This window comes from Ptychodera flava, chromosome 2, assembly GCF_041260155.1.
Source record: "Ptychodera flava strain L36383 chromosome 2, AS_Pfla_20210202, whole genome shotgun sequence".
NCBI lineage: Eukaryota > Metazoa > Hemichordata > Enteropneusta > Ptychoderidae > Ptychodera > Ptychodera flava.
This window is the reverse complement of record NC_091929.1, coordinates 11,122,855-11,144,509: the sequence shown is the minus strand read 5'-3', so window position 1 is coordinate 11,144,509 and position 21,655 is coordinate 11,122,855. Positions and strand designations below refer to the sequence as shown.

General features: G+C 35.9%; 1 protein-coding gene across 1 annotated transcript; it reads right to left on the bottom strand.

The window, feature by feature from the left end:
- Window positions 1–320: 320 nt before the first annotated feature.
- LOC139114351 (lysosomal acid lipase/cholesteryl ester hydrolase-like) lies at window positions 321–21,262 on the bottom strand. Its single transcript, XM_070676034.1, has 8 exons — window positions 21,081–21,262; window positions 15,070–15,386; window positions 10,030–10,180; window positions 7,464–7,556; window positions 6,619–6,771; window positions 5,909–5,980; window positions 4,864–4,935; window positions 321–4,312 (listed from the first exon to the last, which is right to left on the bottom strand). Exons 1-8 carry the CDS (start codon window positions 21,189–21,191, stop codon window positions 4,061–4,063), a joined length of 1,221 nt encoding a protein of 406 aa, XP_070532135.1. The 5' UTR covers window positions 21,192–21,262; the 3' UTR covers window positions 321–4,060.
- Window positions 21,263–21,655: the final 393 nt, after the last annotated feature.

The window sequence follows — 21,655 nt, the reverse complement described above, 5'->3', positions numbered from 1 at the left end:
TACACTGCAGTGTTTCTAAGTTTTTAATCAGAAATCATGGTCTTACAGTTTCATTAATTTTAGAAGAAAACTTGTGGCATTTTTTTTTAATTCTGTGATGTAAATACAAATAGCCTCTTTCTTGGCAGTAAACATCATACAATCATCAGGGAACTGTATTGTATCACAAAACAATACATACACAAATTAAAAAAAAAGAAAATTTGAGCAACTTTTATTTTATTACCACAAAGTTTCTCCCTATTATTACTCTATCGTAATGTTGACAAGTGGAAAGAAAAAAATCACAAAGGCATTGCACATGGTATTTACTCATGTACTATTTATTGGTATACCATAACTCCAATAAAATCCATACAGAAACCATCTCGGGCTCATTTTGAAGCATATGGAGTACACAAGTTATCTCCGGCTTAGTTTTGTGAAAATCAGGAATTGTATTTGCCCCATGGAGATAACACAGGGATGGTGGCCATTTTGAAATTCATATATCAGTAAATGTTGGGTAATTTGTTTCTCTGGTACTACAATTTGCATGATGACGTCCAATTTTTATTCTTGATTTTAATAGGGAATGGTTGAAAGTTTACTTAAGATTGACCGAAAGATTAAATCTTTCATTTTTGAGGCACAAACTGCCTTTATAATTGTTTGAAAAATGCATATAAAAGTAAATGGACAATCTGAAAATGTTTTTGTTTAATGTTTTTGGCTAGACAAGAAATGACAACGTATAGGAATCATCCCACTTGTGGCTAGGAGATATTGTCCAGCCTGACATGAAATATTTTTGTAGAGAAAGGCTCATTAGCATGTTATTATGCAAATATTTCAGATATATTATCACCTTGATTTGGCGGCTGAGTTTTCTCCAACCAGCTGTCCTAGCCTGCCACCTACACAACAAATGCCTTGGCACGGTGATGTTAAATTTTCACCTCCAGCCTAGACTGGACTGGACAAAATACCCAAGCAGTGTTTCTCATGCTGAGCTAAAGCTTCAGACCAAAGTTACAAAGTTCTGTAAATAATGTCTTTGGATACACACTCTAGTTGCTCGGTTCAGCAAATCCTGTTATGAAAGGTCCCTTTAAGATTTTTGTGAATGTACTGGTTTCATATCAATATGAAAAACAATTACAATGTGACATTTTAACAGTAAATAATAAATAATACAATTACTCAAGTAATAAGTATACAGTTTATAAGTACCTTTCACAAAGAATGGCTTGAAATTTCCATAGTACATTTCATTTCTGTCAACACAATTCAGATACAGCAACTGTGTCTACTGTGAAATATGTCAAGGGCAATACCATATTCCTGAGATTACCAAATACAACTCTGGATGGAAATTCAATGTCAGTACAGTTACATTCTGGAGAATCACCAGGTCATCTCTATTTCACAACTTTTACCGATAAAAACAATCACTACAGTTATGTATCACTGCAACATACACTTGATTGAAAAACTCACAGAATTCCAAAAATCAAAATACATGCTTTATATGCCGCATCAGAAAAAAATACTCAAGATATACCATGAATTTCACCTTTTATTGGAGGTCTGCTTATTGCTCCTCATCAGAGAACAATTTTCAACTGGATACAAAAAGCAGTGTGTATGGTATAGCTGACAATATTGAGTTTTCAAGTCAAACAGGACAGGACTACCATACAGTTTTTCCCCAATGTACAATGCCAACCATATGCTGGTTGAGTTGAGTGCCTGTGATAAATAATCACACTTACTTACACAATACACAGGGAGACTCAGAGAGTGAACTTCACACAAAACATACTGAGTATCATCACATTTAACCTGGTAACATAAAATCCCAGTCACCAGAATTTTTTTCCCATTTCATAAACCTAGCCAGGAAGAGAGGATGTACCATAAAGTATATGAAAACATGTCATTTCTATAAAATGACAATCACCATGGTTACCCGTTCAAAGAGTTTGTCATGGTTACCTTTGTTGATAAATTCAACTACAATGCCCACAGAAAATTTTGTGTCCAGTGTGTGCAAATGTATTTTCAGAAATGCTCAGGCAATCCAGATCATACTTGTCGATTTGCCCCAAGTCTGTTGGCATAGCATATAAATATCAAAAAAGAGTAAATTGAAGGAATAAACATCAGTAAATCATTGTGCTAGTGGTGAGGTGATCGCAAATTTGAATTATTGTTCTCGGTCAGAATTTAGCATAGGTTGTGGGCTAAACGTGATGGCCAGCTTGGCCGCTAGTAACTGCTGCGACAGAAACGCCAAGTGACTGGGGGCCAGTCTTATCACACTGGTACACGGCTTCTACCTCATCAGTGAAATTGTGAAAAGTTTTATGCCATCCTGCATTCATGACAGAGTGGATGAAATCATAGCAAGTTAAGTAACTATAACAGAGTAAATGTATATCTGAAAATTTCATATTGTTTTTGTTATCTGTACAAATAAAACACATCAGAGCTAAAAAGTTGAAAATTGCATTGCAATGAGAAGAACAAATACTTTCATTTACCACAACCAACCTGCTCTCCAAGTCCAAACTTTAAGCTAAGACACAAAAAAAACAAACTTAAATTAATAATATAGCACTTCAACCAGAACAGTGTTTTTGATAGATAGATATATAGATAGTAAAGATAACAGTAAGAATCTATGGTTAAAATGCATTACATACATATCATTCTAAATGTTTTTTTCCATTAAAAGTCAATAAAATTTACAATTCTCTAGTACTGATATTAATCAACTCTTCATTTCATGACTGATGCAGTTTTGCAACATGACAGACCTTTATCATGTTTATTCATATATAGCCTCATGAATATTAATTTGCATACTACCATGGAAACATTCATTTGCATAATTACCTTATATAGATTAAATCACTGAGCTTTAAAGGGAAGCCATTACATCTCAGCACCAAATCCCTGAAAAGTACACTTTAGGGAAAAATAGGATCAGTATTGTTTTTGTCATGGTGCTTTGTGACCACTTTGCCCTCAATCTAATAAACTCTTTGAGTTAATTTAGGAATTTGCAGAAACTTCTCTGCTTCAGCCTCATATGCATAAACTATATGTAATATTTTCTTGATTATAAGAGGATCTACCAATATCATTGGTGTACCAACTTTGCTTAAAAGACACACTGTGATATATACCATATAAATGTATAACACATAACATGTAGCATACATCAGTACCAAATTTTGTGTAAAACTGTCTTGCTGTAAGATTCAATATTGAGCGTCACCCTGTCTCCGAGCTGTGCTACTGTAACATTTATAAAATGTTTTTGTAAAAAGTAACTCAGAGAAATCATGTGGTTCATACCCATTAAAAACACTAATTTCAAAGTACTGTGTCAATCATAAATTAATCTCATATACACAGTACATGGACCCTACTTGACATCCCTTATCTCCTCAGCCATGTTTGTACATCAAAATGTGATTTCTCAAACAGCCTCTTCCTTGCTTATGTTTAAAGCAACTGTAAAATTTGCATTGCAAGTGTAAAAAAAGTCAAAAGGAAGTTTATCATTTAACCCTTTCACCACCATGGTTTGACCCAAATCCATTGTTTTCTATGGTAAAGTTGGACCTGTATACAGGGAACTGGGGTGAAAGGGTTAAGATGTGGCATAAAATTCACTAGTAGTGGCAGGGTTCAAGCTACCAACAGGATTCACGCTATCAACATTCTCAATGGTGCTAAAGACTCTGTTGCAAGTTGGCCAACATTCGTCTAGGACCTCTCTTCCGTTACAGTGTAATCTTGCTATGCTACCAATAAAACCCTGTGTGGAAGCATAGCATACACCGTAACAGAACGGAGATCCTAGACTGGCCAAATTTCAGAAACACTGTATGTGTTGATATTGTTTGCATTGTTGACATTTCCAACTATCAATAAAAATTTCAGAATGTCACTGGTAAATGCAGTTTGCACTTTAATAATGGGTTCTTAAATAGCGCACATATCCACAAGTACATGACTTGTGCTCAAGGCGCTTTACAATTATTATTATATTCTAGCTCTCTCTCTTTCAACCATGGATGGATATTTCTTGTTTCATGATGGTTTGAATTATGTTTCGATAAACACGTTGAGGTGCATCCATGGCCCAGATGAAATCCAAGTGATCAAACTCCTGTATTTCGTCGTTGACGATCATAACTTTCTTTATCTTTGGAATGAAGTTTTTAACATCCGTCGGGTCTGCCAGCCAGTCATTGTCTCCCCAGTACAAAGCTATTGGTGTGGTGATGTTCTCGCCATAGTAGAGGGGTGGTGTTGACTGAGAGAGAGAGAGAGAGACAGAGACAGAGACAGAGAGACAGAGAGAGAGGAGACATACAGACAGAGATTTGTAAGTTTGAATCCATGTTTTCATAGGTTTTATGGTAAAAGTGGCTTCCCTCCACTCTTAACAATAAATATAATGGTAGGAAACTAACCATTACACGAGCACATTTACTGTCACTAATTTGAATGTGTGATACCAATACATGTACATTCTCATTCTGCTAAAATTTTCTGAATATATGTTTTTACGCACTTGTCTACTTATAAGCCTAGTACCCCAACTTCAAGACACTAAATATGGTATTTGAATACGATATACCGTATATAAATGTGTACACAATGTACACCAACCACACACTGAATGAAACCCCAGTCTGTACCATCACTTCTGTATCAAAAGAGTACAGTAACTGTAGGATAAAAATACATGCCCTCTATGGCCAGTTTGGCTTTTCTGGAAAGTTTGGTCTACCAAGAAGACGTGATAATCAAGACACGTACCAATTAAGGTACCGGTAGTTAATAAAATATTTGAAATAATACCTGGTTGTAATAATTTTTATTTTCTTCAGGTGTACCATAATCATACATCTGAAATTTATTGGATTCAACCATCTGCAAAAAAAACAGGAGAAAATCAGATAACCATATTAACTTCTGGACATGAAGTGCACACACACGTGGCTGAATATTTCTTTCAGTCTAACATCTCGGTAGATTACCAGTATTGTTTATAAGTGTCTAAAATATCAGATATAGTATTACAGTGGAGAGACAGGTATTTAATGGACACAGGATTGATATTCAATGGTTCTACTCCGGAATAAAAAGGACGCGATGCGTACGCCATTCTACATACTCAGTACGCCCAAATAATCACGTGATGCCGGTACAAACAAACCCACATGTGTACTGAACGCGTATGGAAATACACGTACGTCTGTGCGCGTTTGCGCACATGGCTTTGTTTGTACCGTGGTCGATTCGAATTCCGGGTTTGGCCTATTCTCGGATTGATATTTTGGCTAAAAAACAGCACAGTGTAATAGTACAATGCTTGTCAGAAGATTTGAAGGCTCATTATCATATTTGACTGATTTTTCCATTCCTCGGGTGAGACAACAGACAGTCAGAATTGTCATACAGGATGGGGGTTGTCCTATCTGTGGTGGCGTGATTTTTTTTGTTGAACGCATTTGCCTCTTCCAAGACCCAGAAATTGGTGATGAATGCCGTGCAAATGTGAAGCAAATTCAGCATTTGATGTGCAAGTTTTGTATCTTTGCAATCACTACAAGACTTTGCCAAATAAACTTGAGTCCCTTTGTTCATATGAAGCTGCTTCTGCAAAGGTCAACAGTTTTGGTACAGCTGCTATTTTAAACATTTTGGAAATACACTAAGAGATGTAGGGATATGTTGTGCATAGCATTGCAGACCCATTGTATGGGTCCCATATGCACAGTGGCAGACAGAGCAACCCCCTCCCTCTAACTGAGATCACTATTCCTCAGACAACAAACAGTAACACCCTCTTGGGGCAATGTCTTAATCCCTAGCCTGAATATCTTTTCATGATCTACCATACCTGAGCAAAATGTACAACATTCCTGACCGAAGTACCAGCAGGCACATGTGTGAAGTATACAGGTAGGCGAGTCTGTCAATGGAAATTTCACAAAATTATCAACAGGTACACAGTGAATGTACACTTCTGAGGTGAAGATAAGGTATGTTCTGAACATGTGAATTGTTAAGCCTTTGAGTGCTGTAAGTTTTTCCCACCAAAATTATAGTGCCACATTTCACAAATTTTCATGATTTCTCTGTAATTTTTTTCATAATTTTGGACCAAATAGACATCACTTTTCATTGGCTACTCTTACTGATCAAATTTTGGGAAAACCCTGAAAAATTGACTTGGTTTTATTTCATACAGGTGACAAATCAATAGGCACTCAAAGGGTTTTAACAACATGTGAAATAGAGCCAATAGATACACAAAATATCGACTTTTTACAAGATTTTACTTTGATGCAAACTAGTCAAAACTCAAAAGAACAATATGCAGCTGTGCCTGACAAACTTAATTTCTGATAACTGATGCCAGAGTATGAAAGTTAAAGATGTTCTGATAAATAATCAATGATGGTTTTACACAAAATATTTCCCTTTGATTGAACATGTCATTTTGGATTCTTTTTAGGAGACAACTGGTTTCAACCAAAGTGCCACTTCTGATATTGCACTGCTGCAAGGAATATATTGTACATCAAAAGATCCAATGTTAATACTCACCACATTTAGTTGCTGTTGATCCCAACCGCTCAAAATGAAGAGAATATTTTCACAGAATATTCTTGACTGCTCCGTACAGACATGATCAGCTAGCCACTTCACAATATCGCTGTTTGGTAGGAAATCTTTCACTCCAAAAATGTCAAATAAAAGCTGGAAAAATTTGGATAAATGGAGATACAAATAGTTCAAGTCTTGTAACTATGTCTGCTCATCTGCATATGATGTTACATGCAATCCACCCATCTGTACAGACAATAAATTTATCAATGAATCTGCACCTTCAAGCTAGAATGTACCTCAGGGACGGATATTTGGACTCTCAAACTTTGCAATATTCTTTTGGTCTACCACTTGTGGGGCTCACTTTGAAGCCCGTGGTGTGAATGACGTTTTCAGAGGTACAATCTTTTGAAAATCAATTATTGTAGTTTTCCCGATAAAGTTGACACAGGCTTGGTGGCAATTCTAAATTTCAAGTGTCAGTAAGTATTGGGCAATTTTTTCTCTCTTACCAAAGTTTTGCATGGTCACCTGAGTTTTATTCTTGATTTTGAAAGGAAATGGTTTAAAGTTTCCTTATGGTAATTTTGCGCAAAAGTTTCTTATAAGTCTCTCAGTTTGAGGTGCCGACTGCATTGATGAGGCAACGAGTACGTTGCACCATATGCTATGTCCCGTCTGTGAGCATAAATATGCATGTTAGTTTTCAATCTACATATACACAGAAAGTACAGTTTGCTGGTGCCAACAGCACTCTGAGAAACCATATTGGCAGGATTGTGTCAAAATACCAAATCAGTATGCAAGTGCTGTTCCGATGTGGAGTTTACTGCTATGCTGACCTGTATTTCTGGAGCCAAAGCTGCTAAGTATCTGATGGGACTTGTCACATGTCCTGCCGTAGCTACTGGTCCCATTGCAAACATTGTCTTGATCTGTTGAGAGGAAGTGAATTAGTTAGAGCCAATAGAGTCCGTTGCTGATTGCATGTTGCACTGTACCGGTAGATTGTAACACTCCTCGTCGACTGTGTAAATTTGATAGCACCATCTATGCATGCGTACATTCTGGAATATGCAAGAGAAGGCGGCAGTGCTGTCTGCAACAAGGATGAGTGATAGCAGAGGAACTTCTAGAATATTTGGCGAAAAAATTGGATGAGGTGTGTTACAAACCAGATACTGACTGGTCATACCGGTATGTGGGTGACAGCATAAGCTTGATTTCCCTCGGGCCTGTGAATCTGCAAAAGTAAGTTTTTCTCGGCACACAGACTCATGAAAAGAGTGCGTTGGGGCAACACTCAGGCCCTCAGCTAACATAATGAATGCTCTTATCCTCATGCGAGTCAAGATATGTATAAGCACGAACGACACCACAAAATATATTGCATTAAAATTACCGGTAATAAGAGTCATTCACCGATGACAAAGACTAATTTAAGTTGAAATATAGTTTATTAAGGACTTTGTTCTGCACCAGTGCTTACACAAATGATAGAAAATGTGCTTTTATCATGATGTACCGGTACAAGGTTGTTACTTATGAGTTTGTGGTACCCAGTGTTCTCCACAAATAAAAAAATTACGTGGGTGGTTAATTTGCATAATCATTTGCATAATATTAACATAATCATTTGCATAATATTTACATATAGTTTGTGTTCACCAAAAATTGACAAAACAGTGTACTCATGGAGCAGAGCCCCTCCACTGATTTTTTCAAAATTCAGTACATCCTCACTAAGTTGCATAAGCTCCTACCCTTGTTTAACTCAAATAAAGAAAGGTTAGGAGAGTAAAATATACCGTTAAAGTTGGTAAAACTGCTCAGATCAAAGAAACTATTAAAAGATGTAAAACAATGAGATATCGAAGTTCCCGTGACAGCATCGCTAGGAAAATACTACGTTTTTCAGTACGTTTATCAGGGTTCTCTGACAATGCGCACCCCCGGTACCAAAATAGAAGAGTCCCACTCTGATGTCATATCCGCCATTGTTTACGGCATATTTTCATTCACGCACGCGATCTGGGATTTTATTCTCTTCACATGCATTTTCATTTGTTTAAAGCAAGTAACGCTCCATCTGTTAAGAGTTTTTACCGCTGACTATAACAATTTCATTGCTATGTTGCTGTTTTCACAAGATACTGACCGTTCGATCTTGGAAAGTTGAGTTGCTTTTACGTGCAGCCAACGCATGCCGGTGCAGTGACAGACAGTTCCGTAAGCTATGCTACGCTGTTGATCGGCAGCATACATGTCTTCGTTCCACGTTTACTTTTTATTTCAAGATGAGAGTCAAACAGAAATTTCACCAAATTGCCACTTCTGTATCTAGGGAATGTGTAATCAGTTTGATTTCAAATTTTTCGTCAAGTAAGAGCAGAAATCGTCGCTGACTTTTGCTGTCTTTTGACTATGGTTTTATATCAATTTTTCTGTCCTTTACAATTTCTTTGGATGGGTCGGTGGAGTCAAGGGTTGAACAATAGCGTCGCGGGCCGCGACGCTGTTTTGGGCTGGGAGAACCCTGAATTTGAGGGTGTTAAAAGAATGTGTACTTTCTTGGGGGGAAATTCGGCAGAATCAATCGAGACAACACTTAGATCTTGATGCGACCGCACAGTTTATTGTGTCACCGTCCGGGTGGCGGGACGGTGATTGTGTGAATGGGTTGACAAGTCGGTCGAGCTTCTCTCGCGGTCTTTCTTCCGCTATGGTCGTCGTGACATATCTTGACGAGGTATTAAAATGACAAATTCACACATACAACAACAGCAAAATGTGCCTTATTGATTTAAATTAACACCTTATTGAAATTAAATACAGAAACAAACAAAAGCACGGCATAAAAACATTGCCGTGAACCAAACCCGCCACCCCAGAACAAACAGACGGTGGGTTTCAAGAGCATGGGCGGCCGAAAATTAAACTGGGCGGCGTAGATTTTATCTGGGCAGCCGTGAAATTAAAGTGGGCGCACCGCCCACTTAAAAGGCGCCGTGGAGAACACTGGTGGTACCCAACAACAAACTTGGCCTTATATTGTGTACAATACCCAATGTTTTTGTTAAGAAATGAATTCTAGCTTGGACTAACACTGCCAACAAAAACATCGAACATAGCACGCATACAGGCTGTGTTGATAAATTAAACATCAGGCAAGTTGGCATGATTCTGGGATTGGAACAAAAAACTGCAGTGGTCAAACAAAAACTTTGGAAAGAAAAAAATTCAGCATAATTATGGAGCTTTGGCGTTCCACCTCCATAGTTTGGCCTAAAATCCATTGTTATCAATTGTATTTGTGGACCTGTTCACATTGAATTGGGGTGAACAACTTAAAAACAGAGGGGCCAAGACAGGATGGCAATTTGGTGGTAAGGAGGTTCAGTTTCTCACCTTTTTTGCGAGTTCTGGATCTCTGGAAAGCTGTGCAAATGCCATCAATGTACCCTGGGAGTGACCTATGTAGTATAACTGTTGTTGTTTGCTAACATTCAATGCAAAGTTGATCATAGCTGGCATATCGTACCACGCCATCTCATCCCAACTGTCCAGAAGAAAAAAATATATCAAGTACATCAAAGTGCCAGTAATGCTAACTTTTGATAATTTTTTAACCACTTTTGTTTTGAATGTGAACCATAATTCTTTGTTCTACACCACAAGGCATGATGATATACACAGTATTCAGCTAGTCAACTCAGCCTGTATGTGTGTAAACTGTATTGTTATTGTTGACAAGTGACTTATAATCTGGACTAGAATTCAAATGTAAACGATAACAGTGCATTTTACATATAGACGCTATGTTGACAAGCTGTATAGTGGGTGTTTCAACATTCTTTGGGGAGTAGAATAAGAAACTCCACTTGATATTACTATAACTACAAAATCATTGAAAACAATCATCACAGTTACAGCTACAGGCCACACACATTAAGGTGGTTGGAAAGGCTATTTTTGCACCAATTCTTTTCTCAGAGTTAATGTCAAGTTTCAAGTGTTAGAATCAAGATATTTAGTTCAAATTTTCAGGATAACTCCCTTAGTTAATATTTTCTCCAAAGTATATAAAAATTGTATATTTGCAGCCATGATTTTGAAATATGACACCAGTAAATATTAAAATTTAATTTTTCATATTTTTTTTACATATTTGAATTTAATAATAATTGGATAGTATTAATATTACCAAATTAGTTATAAATATGTTGACACTATTTATTGTAAGATTTGTACGGCAGGATTTGTAAATAAAATTTGTTTTTATGATTTTACATGGGTTTATATATCAAAAAATTATTAAAAATTCTTTCAAATTTCAAAATGTGATTTTTCAAAAAGTACTTCAAATACAGGAAAATTGTGCCATACAAATCTTATCTGTAACCTTGTTAATAGGCTGTAAAAATTCCATGTCCATATCTCATTTCAAAATTGGATTAAATTGGTATACAATTATGTAGGAAAACTGTTATTCTGTCAAAAATGTTGAAAACAAGCCATATTTGCACCCCTCTTTTGAAGTCATAGAGCAGTTTTTTTTGGTTAATCTCACTTTTGACACCTCTTTGACACTCAAAGAATCTAAAAATGCATTTACAATAGCAGTCACTCACTCTGAATGCCAGCACCGCCTTGTCAAACTTTCCTGAAAAACAGCAAATAATGACTTTCCCTTTTCAAACATTTTATTAAAAGCTAGGGGACCTCTACCATAGTTAATACACTAAGGACTCCCCAACTTCTTCTTATTTGGTCAGTTTTTCAGAAGTTTTAACAGGCTATAACTCTGCAATGCCTTTGTGCCCAAATGTCTAGTTTTTTTTATTCCACAGAGAATGTTGACTACTTTTATATTTTAATAGTTTTGTTGAAATTTATAACTGACGCTCTAGCCTTTCCAACCACCTTAACCTACATGGTTTAGCCCAGACTCATTGTTACCATTGGTGATTGTAGACTTTTTCACAGAGAATGGGGTAAACAGATTAACTTTCAATTGGTAAAACCCATAATTTGATTTCAACACTAGGTTGGCAACTACCCATATTTTTGTACCAATATGCAGGTTCACCCACCTTATTGCAACAACCAGACTGTCAAAAAATCTGATGCCGATCTACCACGGTACCAGCCTTGACAAAAACACTGGAATTGATTTCAATAAACTTCTCCCTTCATTAAAGTACATACTATTCATGCTTTTATTGAGGCAAGTGATGATTGTTTACCAGTACTTGCAGACATACTTTTGCAGAATCATTTAAATTTATTCACTTTTTTCTTTCAATTGGCCAGTACCTGTAAGTTTAGATTATTTTTCCCCGTTTTTTATTTTGTATTATTACACCTCACTCATTCAGCGTGCACTGCCATTGGTTAAACACGACTCACGTGACATGTAAAAGAACGTGATGATGCCCTCTGCGAATGTGATGATGCCCTCTGTGAACTTGATGATGCCCTCTGCATTTGATATTACATGGATGATGTCATTTTACTTACTGCGCACCCTTTCTGCGCAAAACAAATTGTCGTTCGCTTGTTGTACTTTGCAGTTGGCAACTTATGGCTGCGAAACGTCATGCAGAGCTGTCTCCGGCACAGTTAGACGATATTTTGATGCAGGTAAAAAGCAAACGAACAAAAATGGCAACAAGGAATGCAATTTCTGTGTTCAGCGACCATACTAGCAACAAATTTGCATACGCCACCGAGGAGATCAGCAAACTTTAGCAGCAACCCTAGACTCGGCACTGACAACATTTTACGCTGAGGTCCGGACTCAGAAGGCGAACTGTACTCGAAGAAGTCTTTGTGTTTTTGTTTCTTTGCATGTTTGCTTGTTTGGTGTAATAAAAATAAAAATACCGTCAAGGACAGTGTGCTCACATTCGGTTTGAATTGGTCCATTCGAGAAATATTTAAATCAGGAAAAACAAGAATGACAAAAGCAAATAAGGTCTCCAACTTAGGTACTGGAGGTCATCTTTAGGAACATGCATATAAACTTCTATAGCAATGGGACAAGCAGATCCTAAATACATAAGCAAATGTCAACAACAAAAAATGGACAGAGAAGGTTTGATAAAAAGAAAAGTTGGGAGTGGGTAAAAAAATGTACAAGGGATCTGGTAAAAAAGTAATGCTACCTCATCAATCTTCTAGACCCTACCCCTCCTGAATATCAAATGTTCCATTCCTTGGTATTTACAATCTTGTGGTTGTAAATAAATGTGAATGTTATCATTCTAATGTAAACAGCACTTAAATCAGTTACAGATGGTGAAATGCCTTCCACTGTGGGCGGTCACTGTTACAACATCTGGAATTATCCTGGATCCAAATTTCTCATCAGTTCTTGTATGTCTTACATAGAAAAGTTGCAAAAATTGGTCTGCAATGAAAAAATTCACCTCAGCTATGTTTTCTGGATCAAATTTTCCTACAAATTGATACCAAATATGACAAATTATGTTCACAGCCTTCAAAACTGTCTCACAACATATCCTGGGTTGGTGTAGGTCATTTAAGGTCACAAACTGAGAAAATTACCTAAAGTATACAAATTTGGGGGTTTCCCAACACTTTGAACAGAAAATTTATCAAATAACATCCCTAGGGACTTTATACCAAATTACAAAGCTATCAAACAAGTAATTTTGAGAACAAGTTTTCTTGACCAAAAATGACAATATTGTCTTAAAAATACAAATTTGTATATTTCAGGACAATTTCCACATATCTAACTATTGTCATCTCTGTACGTCTGTGTACCAAATATAATTAAAAGCTGTCTGTCCAGGAGTTTTAAAAGGAAAATACTGTTTAAGATTTTTTGACCAAAAATGACAATATTGCTCCAAAATAGTAATTTCCCAATTTTGTCATAATTTCAACAAATTAGAAGAGTAACACCCTTGCAAAGATCTAACCCAAATTTGAGAGCGATTGAGCAGGCGGTTTCAGAGAAGAAGAATTTTTACTGAAAATGAGAAAAATCACCAAAAAATTCAGTAAAAATACAAAATTAAAAATATCTTCACAATATTCATAAAACTGTATAAGGTTCACCTAAGGTACTTGCACACAAATTTTCAAAGCAATCAAAACAGCGGTTCTCGAGATATTAATTCTTGACCATTTTCACATTTTGTAAGCTCATTTGCATAATTTTGGCAATGCAGACTTCATTTGAACAAAATCCCATCTATAGCCCAGTATGCATCAACACACCAAATACCAAGCTAAAACGTGCAGCGGTTTGCCTGTTTTTGATGTTGACGGACACACTGTACATACATACATACACACATACATACAGACGCCATCGACTTCAGCTTATACGATAAACTCACATTGGTATAATCAAATGTGCTACGGCGAGGGCATCATCAGTATGTCGATCATGACCACCATCCCTTGGGCAGGCAATAAATCGTGATATTGCCCTCGCTCTCATGTGTTATTATTTAAATATGTCACTTGCAAGTTCTTGTTCTACTGCCTCAAGCATGTTGAAACACAAATTACTTTGCTTGTCAACAAAGTGTGCTAAATGCACTGTTATTGTTTATATTTGAATTCTAGTCCAGACGAGAATTCACTTGTCAACAATAACAATGCAGCGTACATATGTACAGGCTGAGTTGACAAGCTGAATACTGTGTATCTCAATATACTTTGGGAGTAGAATTAGAAACTACAGTTTACATTAAAAACAAATCTAGTGAAAAATCATCCAAAGTTACAGCTACTGGCCCTTTTAATTAGCATTTAGAGACCTTTTTGTATACATTGTTCTCTTCAAATCCATGGCTAATTTTTTGTATAGATGCTGACTATTGATTTTGTATTGTATTTCTTTCTTACAATAGGTTTTTATGTAAGGTGAGTTGTCATTTCTCGGCTGCCACGATAATGTATCGGTACTTTTTGTAAACAGTGGAGTTATCATAACTTCACCACAAAGACTCAAAAATAGATAAAAGTTAGACATACAATTATGACATCAAGGTAGATGTACCTCAGGGAAAGATATCCAGACTCTAAAATTTTTACAACGTTTTTTTGTTTACTACTGGTAGGAGTTCATTCTAAAGTTCCTGGAGAAAATATAATTTTTCAAAAACTTAGTTTTGTGAAAATTTTGAAAAATTTAATTTTTCCCAACTGAACTAGCACAATTGTCTGGACTGAAATAATCATGATTAAGTTATTTCTCTAGGACCAAATTTTGCAAAGTGACTCCTAACTTTTATCCTTGATTTCAAAAGGGAATGGTTTAAAGTATTTTAGGGAAAGTTCAAGCAAAAGTTTAAGTCTTGCAATTTTGAGGCCCATACTACTAAATGACTGCCACATATGAAAAACCAAAGACAACTTTTTAGGCAGTTTACAAAAATTGTAAGCTTCATGAACTTCATCACTAACCTCCATGCCCAGAATTCATCCTGATCTGGTTTAAGAGTCACATGTTTCCTCGAGTACGTGTTGCCCCTAACATTTCCAAGCCAGACATCAAACCCAGCATCTGCCAAAATGTAGGCAAAACTCTCATTTGCTAAGTTTGTCAACCAGTTAGTTGATGAACACAATAATCCGTGTTGGAGAAATACCACCGGTTTGGTTGCCATGGTTTTTGAATGATTTCTCCCATGGGGAATTCGCTGAACGCCCAATAGGAAACCATCATGAGTTCTAACCGTGTATTCTTCACATGGGTAACCTTTGCTTGTAATCAGCTGACTCTATTCAATCAAAAAGAGAAATTAATTATCACTGACTGACATAACAAACAAAAATTTTCCACCACAACAATCTAAATACGTAACATTTGACATGTCACATTATGTCATATATATATATATATATATATATATATATATATATATATATATATATATATATATATATATATATATATATATATATATATATATATATATATATATATATATATATATATATAAATGGTATATATAGAAGTGCAAAATACCGGGGTAATAATAATTTTATACTTGATTGACGTAATTTGGGTAATTTCAAAAGCTCTGCTTTAATCATCAAGCACTATAGCCTAGTAGAGGATATCTGTATAATATATTCACATATATATAAATTGACAGTTAGGATACTTGGAATTTTCCCTTGATTACAAATGATTTCTACAAATATACCCATATCTACATAAACTGAATTAATCTGTGTAGATTTCTGAGAAAGCTGGATTTCATGAAATCTGATTGTCATTATTCTCGTCAATCTGATATGAACTAATAAATTTTATTGGTGTAGTAGGGCAACAGGTTATTTTTTAAAGGTCCATAAGCTTCACGTTTCTCATATTTCTTTACTTCAAAATAGTTTCTGCACTTATGCAGATATTCTTGGAATTTTACGATGTCGCCTTTATGCCACATTCACTTCTGACACAACAGGCAAGAAATTGCAGAGTTTTCAGTTCACTTGAATTTCCTGCCATTTTCAAAAACTTGAAATATGACAAGGAAATAGAGGACTTTAACGCAACGATGGAAGAGACCAGCATGACATCATGTTGCGTCTACGAAGATTCAAGTCAGAAATACGCCCAACATCTAATGTCATTGCTGAATTCCTCAGGGGCAGCTATATTAGAAAAACACATCCATTTGCATTATAACTTACTAATTCAGTTGTTTGTAATACCTGTATACACATCTTTAAGTAACTACATCTATGAAAACTACTTGCACTTTCAAAGAGAATTCATGAATATAATGCCAAAAGCTGTGGCTCATTGACCATATAGAATATTGCTAATTACAAGGCCAATTTTCCACAGAAATAGTGCTACAGGTTATTTGGTCTACTGCTCACAATTAGTTTCATAGTCTATTGAGATCAAGCGTGGTGTTTTGATGGCTAACATTTGATAAATGGTTCATTCAAATTAGATTAAGTACACCAGCCTATATATTGATGAATAAGTTCGATAGTTTATTGGATTAATGGGCCATTCACAAATTAGATTATTCAGACTACAAAAATGGAGATCTACTGATAAGGAATATGTTTACACTTTCTGCATTTTAAACTTGATGCGTTTTCTTTATAAAATTGTCTAATTTCTTAAAAGACCTGTGTACAAAGACAGATTATGGATGTGTACATCCTTGCGTTGGTAATTGATTAATATTTTTTGTGGTATTAATTCTTTTCTCTCTTTGTCATATATTAGGACAAAACAGTATGAAATGACATGTATCCTCCACGATTGATGTCTTGATATTGACGGTGAATATAAAATCTAAGATGTCTGGGAATTGCTGGAGTACATTGCGTCCTTTGCAATAGGTTAAACGTGGAATTCAAATGACCCATAGATAGTACAACCGACCCAATTCCGCAAACGTGCATAGAAATATGTGTATTTCCATATGCGCTTGTAGTGCCTGGGTTTGTTTGTACCGCCATCATGTGATCTTTTGGGCATACTGAGTCTGTAGTATGCATCGCGTCCTTTTTATTCCGGAGTGCCAAATCATAACTGATATAAATATCTGAGTTTTGCCATTTTTACTTTGATTACCCAATATTCTCAAGACATAATTCAGGCTAAAGCACTGCTTCAAATCTATAAGGTCCAAGCAGCATATACCAGAAATATTGTGAGGAATTTGAATCTGAACATCTGTCCATAATGTGCATTCCCCTTTAAGGTAGCATTGACCTTGAAAGTGAAAGACTTAAAATTTTGCTCAAACTTTCCTCAAGGAAATTTTCAACTATCTCTTTCAAAATCCAGAATAAAAATCAGGGGTCACCAATGTTCACTATGTTTAATTTAAAAATGGTCTCTATCCTTGTGTTAAATCTAGGGGGGAAATAAAAAATTCCATCAAAATGGAGCCCCACATGCAGTAGACCAGAAAAGCATTGTAAAAATTTTTGAGTCTGAATATTTGTTCCCGAGGCGCATTTTACCTTTATGTAGACCACAGTCCCTCCACCCAGGGACTGTGCATAGACCAACAAAGAAACATGGCTATTTTGATGGATGGTAGGATCAACAGGTCAAAAGGTTTTGTCCGTCTGATATTGCAATATCAGGAAGTGTCCTTCAAATGGCAGAATGGGTTACAGATGGGTGTCTATTGATAACGGATGTTTGGAACAGACTTGGAACAGAAACTAGATGACTTGCATAAACTTCTGAACTTTATCATCGTCGTAAACCACGCGCCTACGGCAACAGCTTAGCGGTACGAGCGGAAATTACGTTCTGGCTCGCGAGAATGAACTTTACCCAAATATCAACTTTTTCTGATAAATACTTCAACGGAACATGGTCCATACCATACTCATGGTCAAAGTCAAGGGCTTTCAAGGACTTTTTCAGCAATTTTCAATGACTTTTTGATATCAAATAATACCATTTTCCAGATCTCATTTTTACAATATATATTTCATTTCAATGTCACTTTATGATGGCATGACTGATAATCTTGTCACTTTTGAACAAGTGCGGGTAGATTATTAATTTTCCAGAACTTTTCAGGACTGCCTTTCATTTCCACAGACTTTAATTTCCGTGACTTTAATTTCCAGGCGGCTTTTAAATTCTGAGACTTTCAAGGGCTCCTCCCCAAGCGCAGACGCTAGAATAACAACTATTGTTGATGTTTTTATGATAATTATTTAATTACAAAACATGGACTCACTGCCTATTATGCTCTGCCCTCAGTGTGACAGTTTACAGACAAAAGAGATACTCATCATATAATTTCTGATCGGAAGCAGACATTAGGTCACTCAATTCAAGCTTTCATCTGTCAAATTAATCACATTGTGTGTTATCTTTTACCAGTTCTTCAATAACAACAGTCAATATTTGAACTTGCAATGACCCATGGATAGCATAGTAGTGAGAAAAACTGATCAAGGAACAGCAAAGTGGCACGTGGCAAGACAGTAACTTGTGTACGAGCTCTTGAGCGCGAGGAGCAAAATAAGAGTTTGAACAGTGAGAGAAGTAAAACAATTCACACACAGAAAATGTTTGAACAACTGATCAGTGATGCAGTTCTTGATCTTTTATAAAACAATAAACTAAATGATGATAGGTCTAGTATACATGTTGGACCAAAATAGAAGATTGAAAGTGAAACATATATCAGATACCATATATGTTTATCAAACTCATTAACTTTTCTTGACAAACTGCTACAATGTTTTGTTCATTTTTAAAGACAGTAAACAACCTGACATGTATGCTACAGCACAAATGAGAAAATTTTAAACAATGAAGATATATTGACAGGTGAAAGGTGCAATGAATATCCGGGCAAAGGAGGAAATTTGGCTTACAACAAGTCAGTATTTCTAGTTCTCCACCTGACGCAACATTGAATATTGGCTTCAAGTATTTGTGCACCTGAACAACACCCGGCCCAATCTTCCAATATGCAAATAATCAGGTTGCCTAGAGGGTCTTCCTATTGTTATTGAAAATGAGTACCCCTAGGCTTACCTTATTTTGTAAAATTGTTCTGTATGTTTACTAAAGTGTGACCAAAGAACTTTTTTCGAAATTCGGCGATGACTGCAGAACTTTAGATTTTAACAACTCAAATATGGCTGGCACAAATATGCACATATAAAGTGCCTGAATTTTATCAACCAAACTCATCGATGAGGATTGAAATAGTGACTTTTTCAGAGGCAATATGGGATCCAAACATCTCTTCAAAGATTGGATGGTATTGTTGGTAAGTAAAATGCAAAAAGGTAAAGGTAATAGGTTTTTAAAATGAATAAAAATATATTTATATAATAGGCTCCTGTATTTTGTTTGTATGACATATATGTCTATAAACATGAACAGTGTGCTAAAGGCTTATGAGACTTCCTGACAATATTCAAGATCTGAATCTGATTAAATATGATATAATAATAGCATGTATTATGATAAATTCCTCTACATAATGACAAGTCATTGCAAATCACCTGGTGTTATGCATGGGGTAAAATTTGATGTGACATGCTGAATTCAGACGTAAATCACTTTGATGAATTGTTGGTGGTTGTACGTGCAACAGAAAATGATATTGAGTTTTAATTGTTGGCGTACCTTGTCCCTGGAAGTTAATGTTCAAAAAACTCATTGGATTTTGATATTAAAACACAGCTGCAACTATCAGCATTTTTCATAGAATACATAAATCTGTCAATACATTGTAGCTAGATAATGAACATGCAATCGATCAGTCGTGTATACCTCTTTCAACAAATGGCCTGTACTGCCCTCCCTTCTATATACTGGTATGCTTGTCTGAATCCCTTAAGTACATGTGAATATGTAAATATGTAAATATTGACCACCTAAGATATGCCTAATGATCATCACAAATTATATATAACTGATTAAGCATATATCAAGAAAGCTCTCTTTATTGAGATATTTTCTGTATTTCTTTTTCTAGCCTCTTAATTTTTACAGATTTTTACAGGCTGTGGCAAATTTAAGTACTTTAACAACAATTAACAACAATTAACTGGTTTGTAAAATAATGCACCTCGAGGACTTTAATGATTCTTGTGTGATCTATGCATTGTGGGGGGCTCATATTAAAGCTTTATGAGTAAAAAATTTCACCATCTTAGTTTTTTGAAAATCAAATTTTTTCCCCCCGCAGAGCTCAGATATAACAAAAACACACATCATATACTTTATCCACCTTGATGTAAAGATTGGAGAAGTTGACTTTTGAAACCATGATTTATTCTATTGAAATAGTTTACTTTTAGATAACCGATGAGGTTTGTAGATAACAAGTATACTATTGGCACATCTAGAACATGTTGTTATGTAGAGTATCAGAAGTATATTCTTTGTTGATAAGTGCAACATTGTCAATAAATATTTACAAAATATCACACTGAAAAGAAAGGGTGGACACATCGTCGCAACAAAACTGAGGACAGTTATACACAAATTACCTCAAGTGGGCGTGAGCCCGCATTCCATCTTATGATTTGTAAAAACACCGATATTCTCTTTACATTTCTGGATTTGGATTCAAATAACTATTAATTACTACGATCAATTACACTGTCATCCTGACACAAAATTGGAAATGGCCACGACCAAAGGCCAGACTTTTAATTTCAGATCCCCCTTTAAATAATAATATGTCTCGCAGTCCGATTGCAGATAGTAGCATCTTTGGTGGTATAGATTAGATAGAAGAATCATCTAGAATTTTTCTTCCTATACTGATCAAAACTGCCTATTGCTGGCTCAGGTTTCAATTTTACGTGAGCCTTCAACAGTAAAACATGCATAGTAATGCAATGTAGGTCACCATCATAGAGCGACACGACAAACTGCACCATACTCCATGATATCAGGTAAACTTTCGTTGAATAATGACACATCGGTCTCGATTCGTTTTCCTTACCGCATTCATGTGTTCTTCTGGATCGGTCTTGAAGTTGTTGTAGGCAAGTACTGATGTGTAGTAAGAAAGAGACAAAACGAAAATAGCGAAGATGTACTTTGCGACAGTCATGATCACGGTCACGATAGTTGTGCCTCCGGTAAACGAATGTTGCCAACAGCGCTGGCACAGGGTACGTGAACGCAGCTGCGGCGCGATTCAGTATCCACGTGGGCCATTGTCATGTGATCGTTGTTTGGATGGAACCATTTTCTCAGAGGGCGGCAATTATTTGTCATCCCATCCCTTTCGATAAATCATCGCATCGTGATGTAGTTACAATATTAAACTACCAATATAAAAAAAATGCGCGGTCGACAACCTTCTGAATACGGTAAAAAGAAATGGAAAAAACATATGATAAGGCCAGGACAAACGAACGCTGACACTGATGATGCGAAATTGCTTGATAATTTGAGTAAATGTATAGCACTGCTTATCTTTGGTATTATGGTTTCAAGAAAAGCCTGCCGGGCAAGTAAGTTCCATCATTGGTTGTATCCGAAAATAAAAATATTATTCAAGTTATCTTGCTA

Coding starts and splice junctions, on each gene's coding strand:
- LOC139114351 (XM_070676034.1), bottom strand. CDS start 21,191: ATGACTGTCGCAAAGTACATCTTCGCTATTTTCGTTTTGTCTCTTTCT. Junction 15,387..21,080: donor CAGAAGAACACATGAATGCG/GTAAGGAAAACG, acceptor TTGATTGAATAG/AGTCAGCTGATTACAAGCAA. Junction 4,313..4,863: donor ATAAAAATTATTACAACCAG/GTATTATTTCAA, acceptor TCTCTCTCTCAG/TCAACACCACCCCTCTACTA.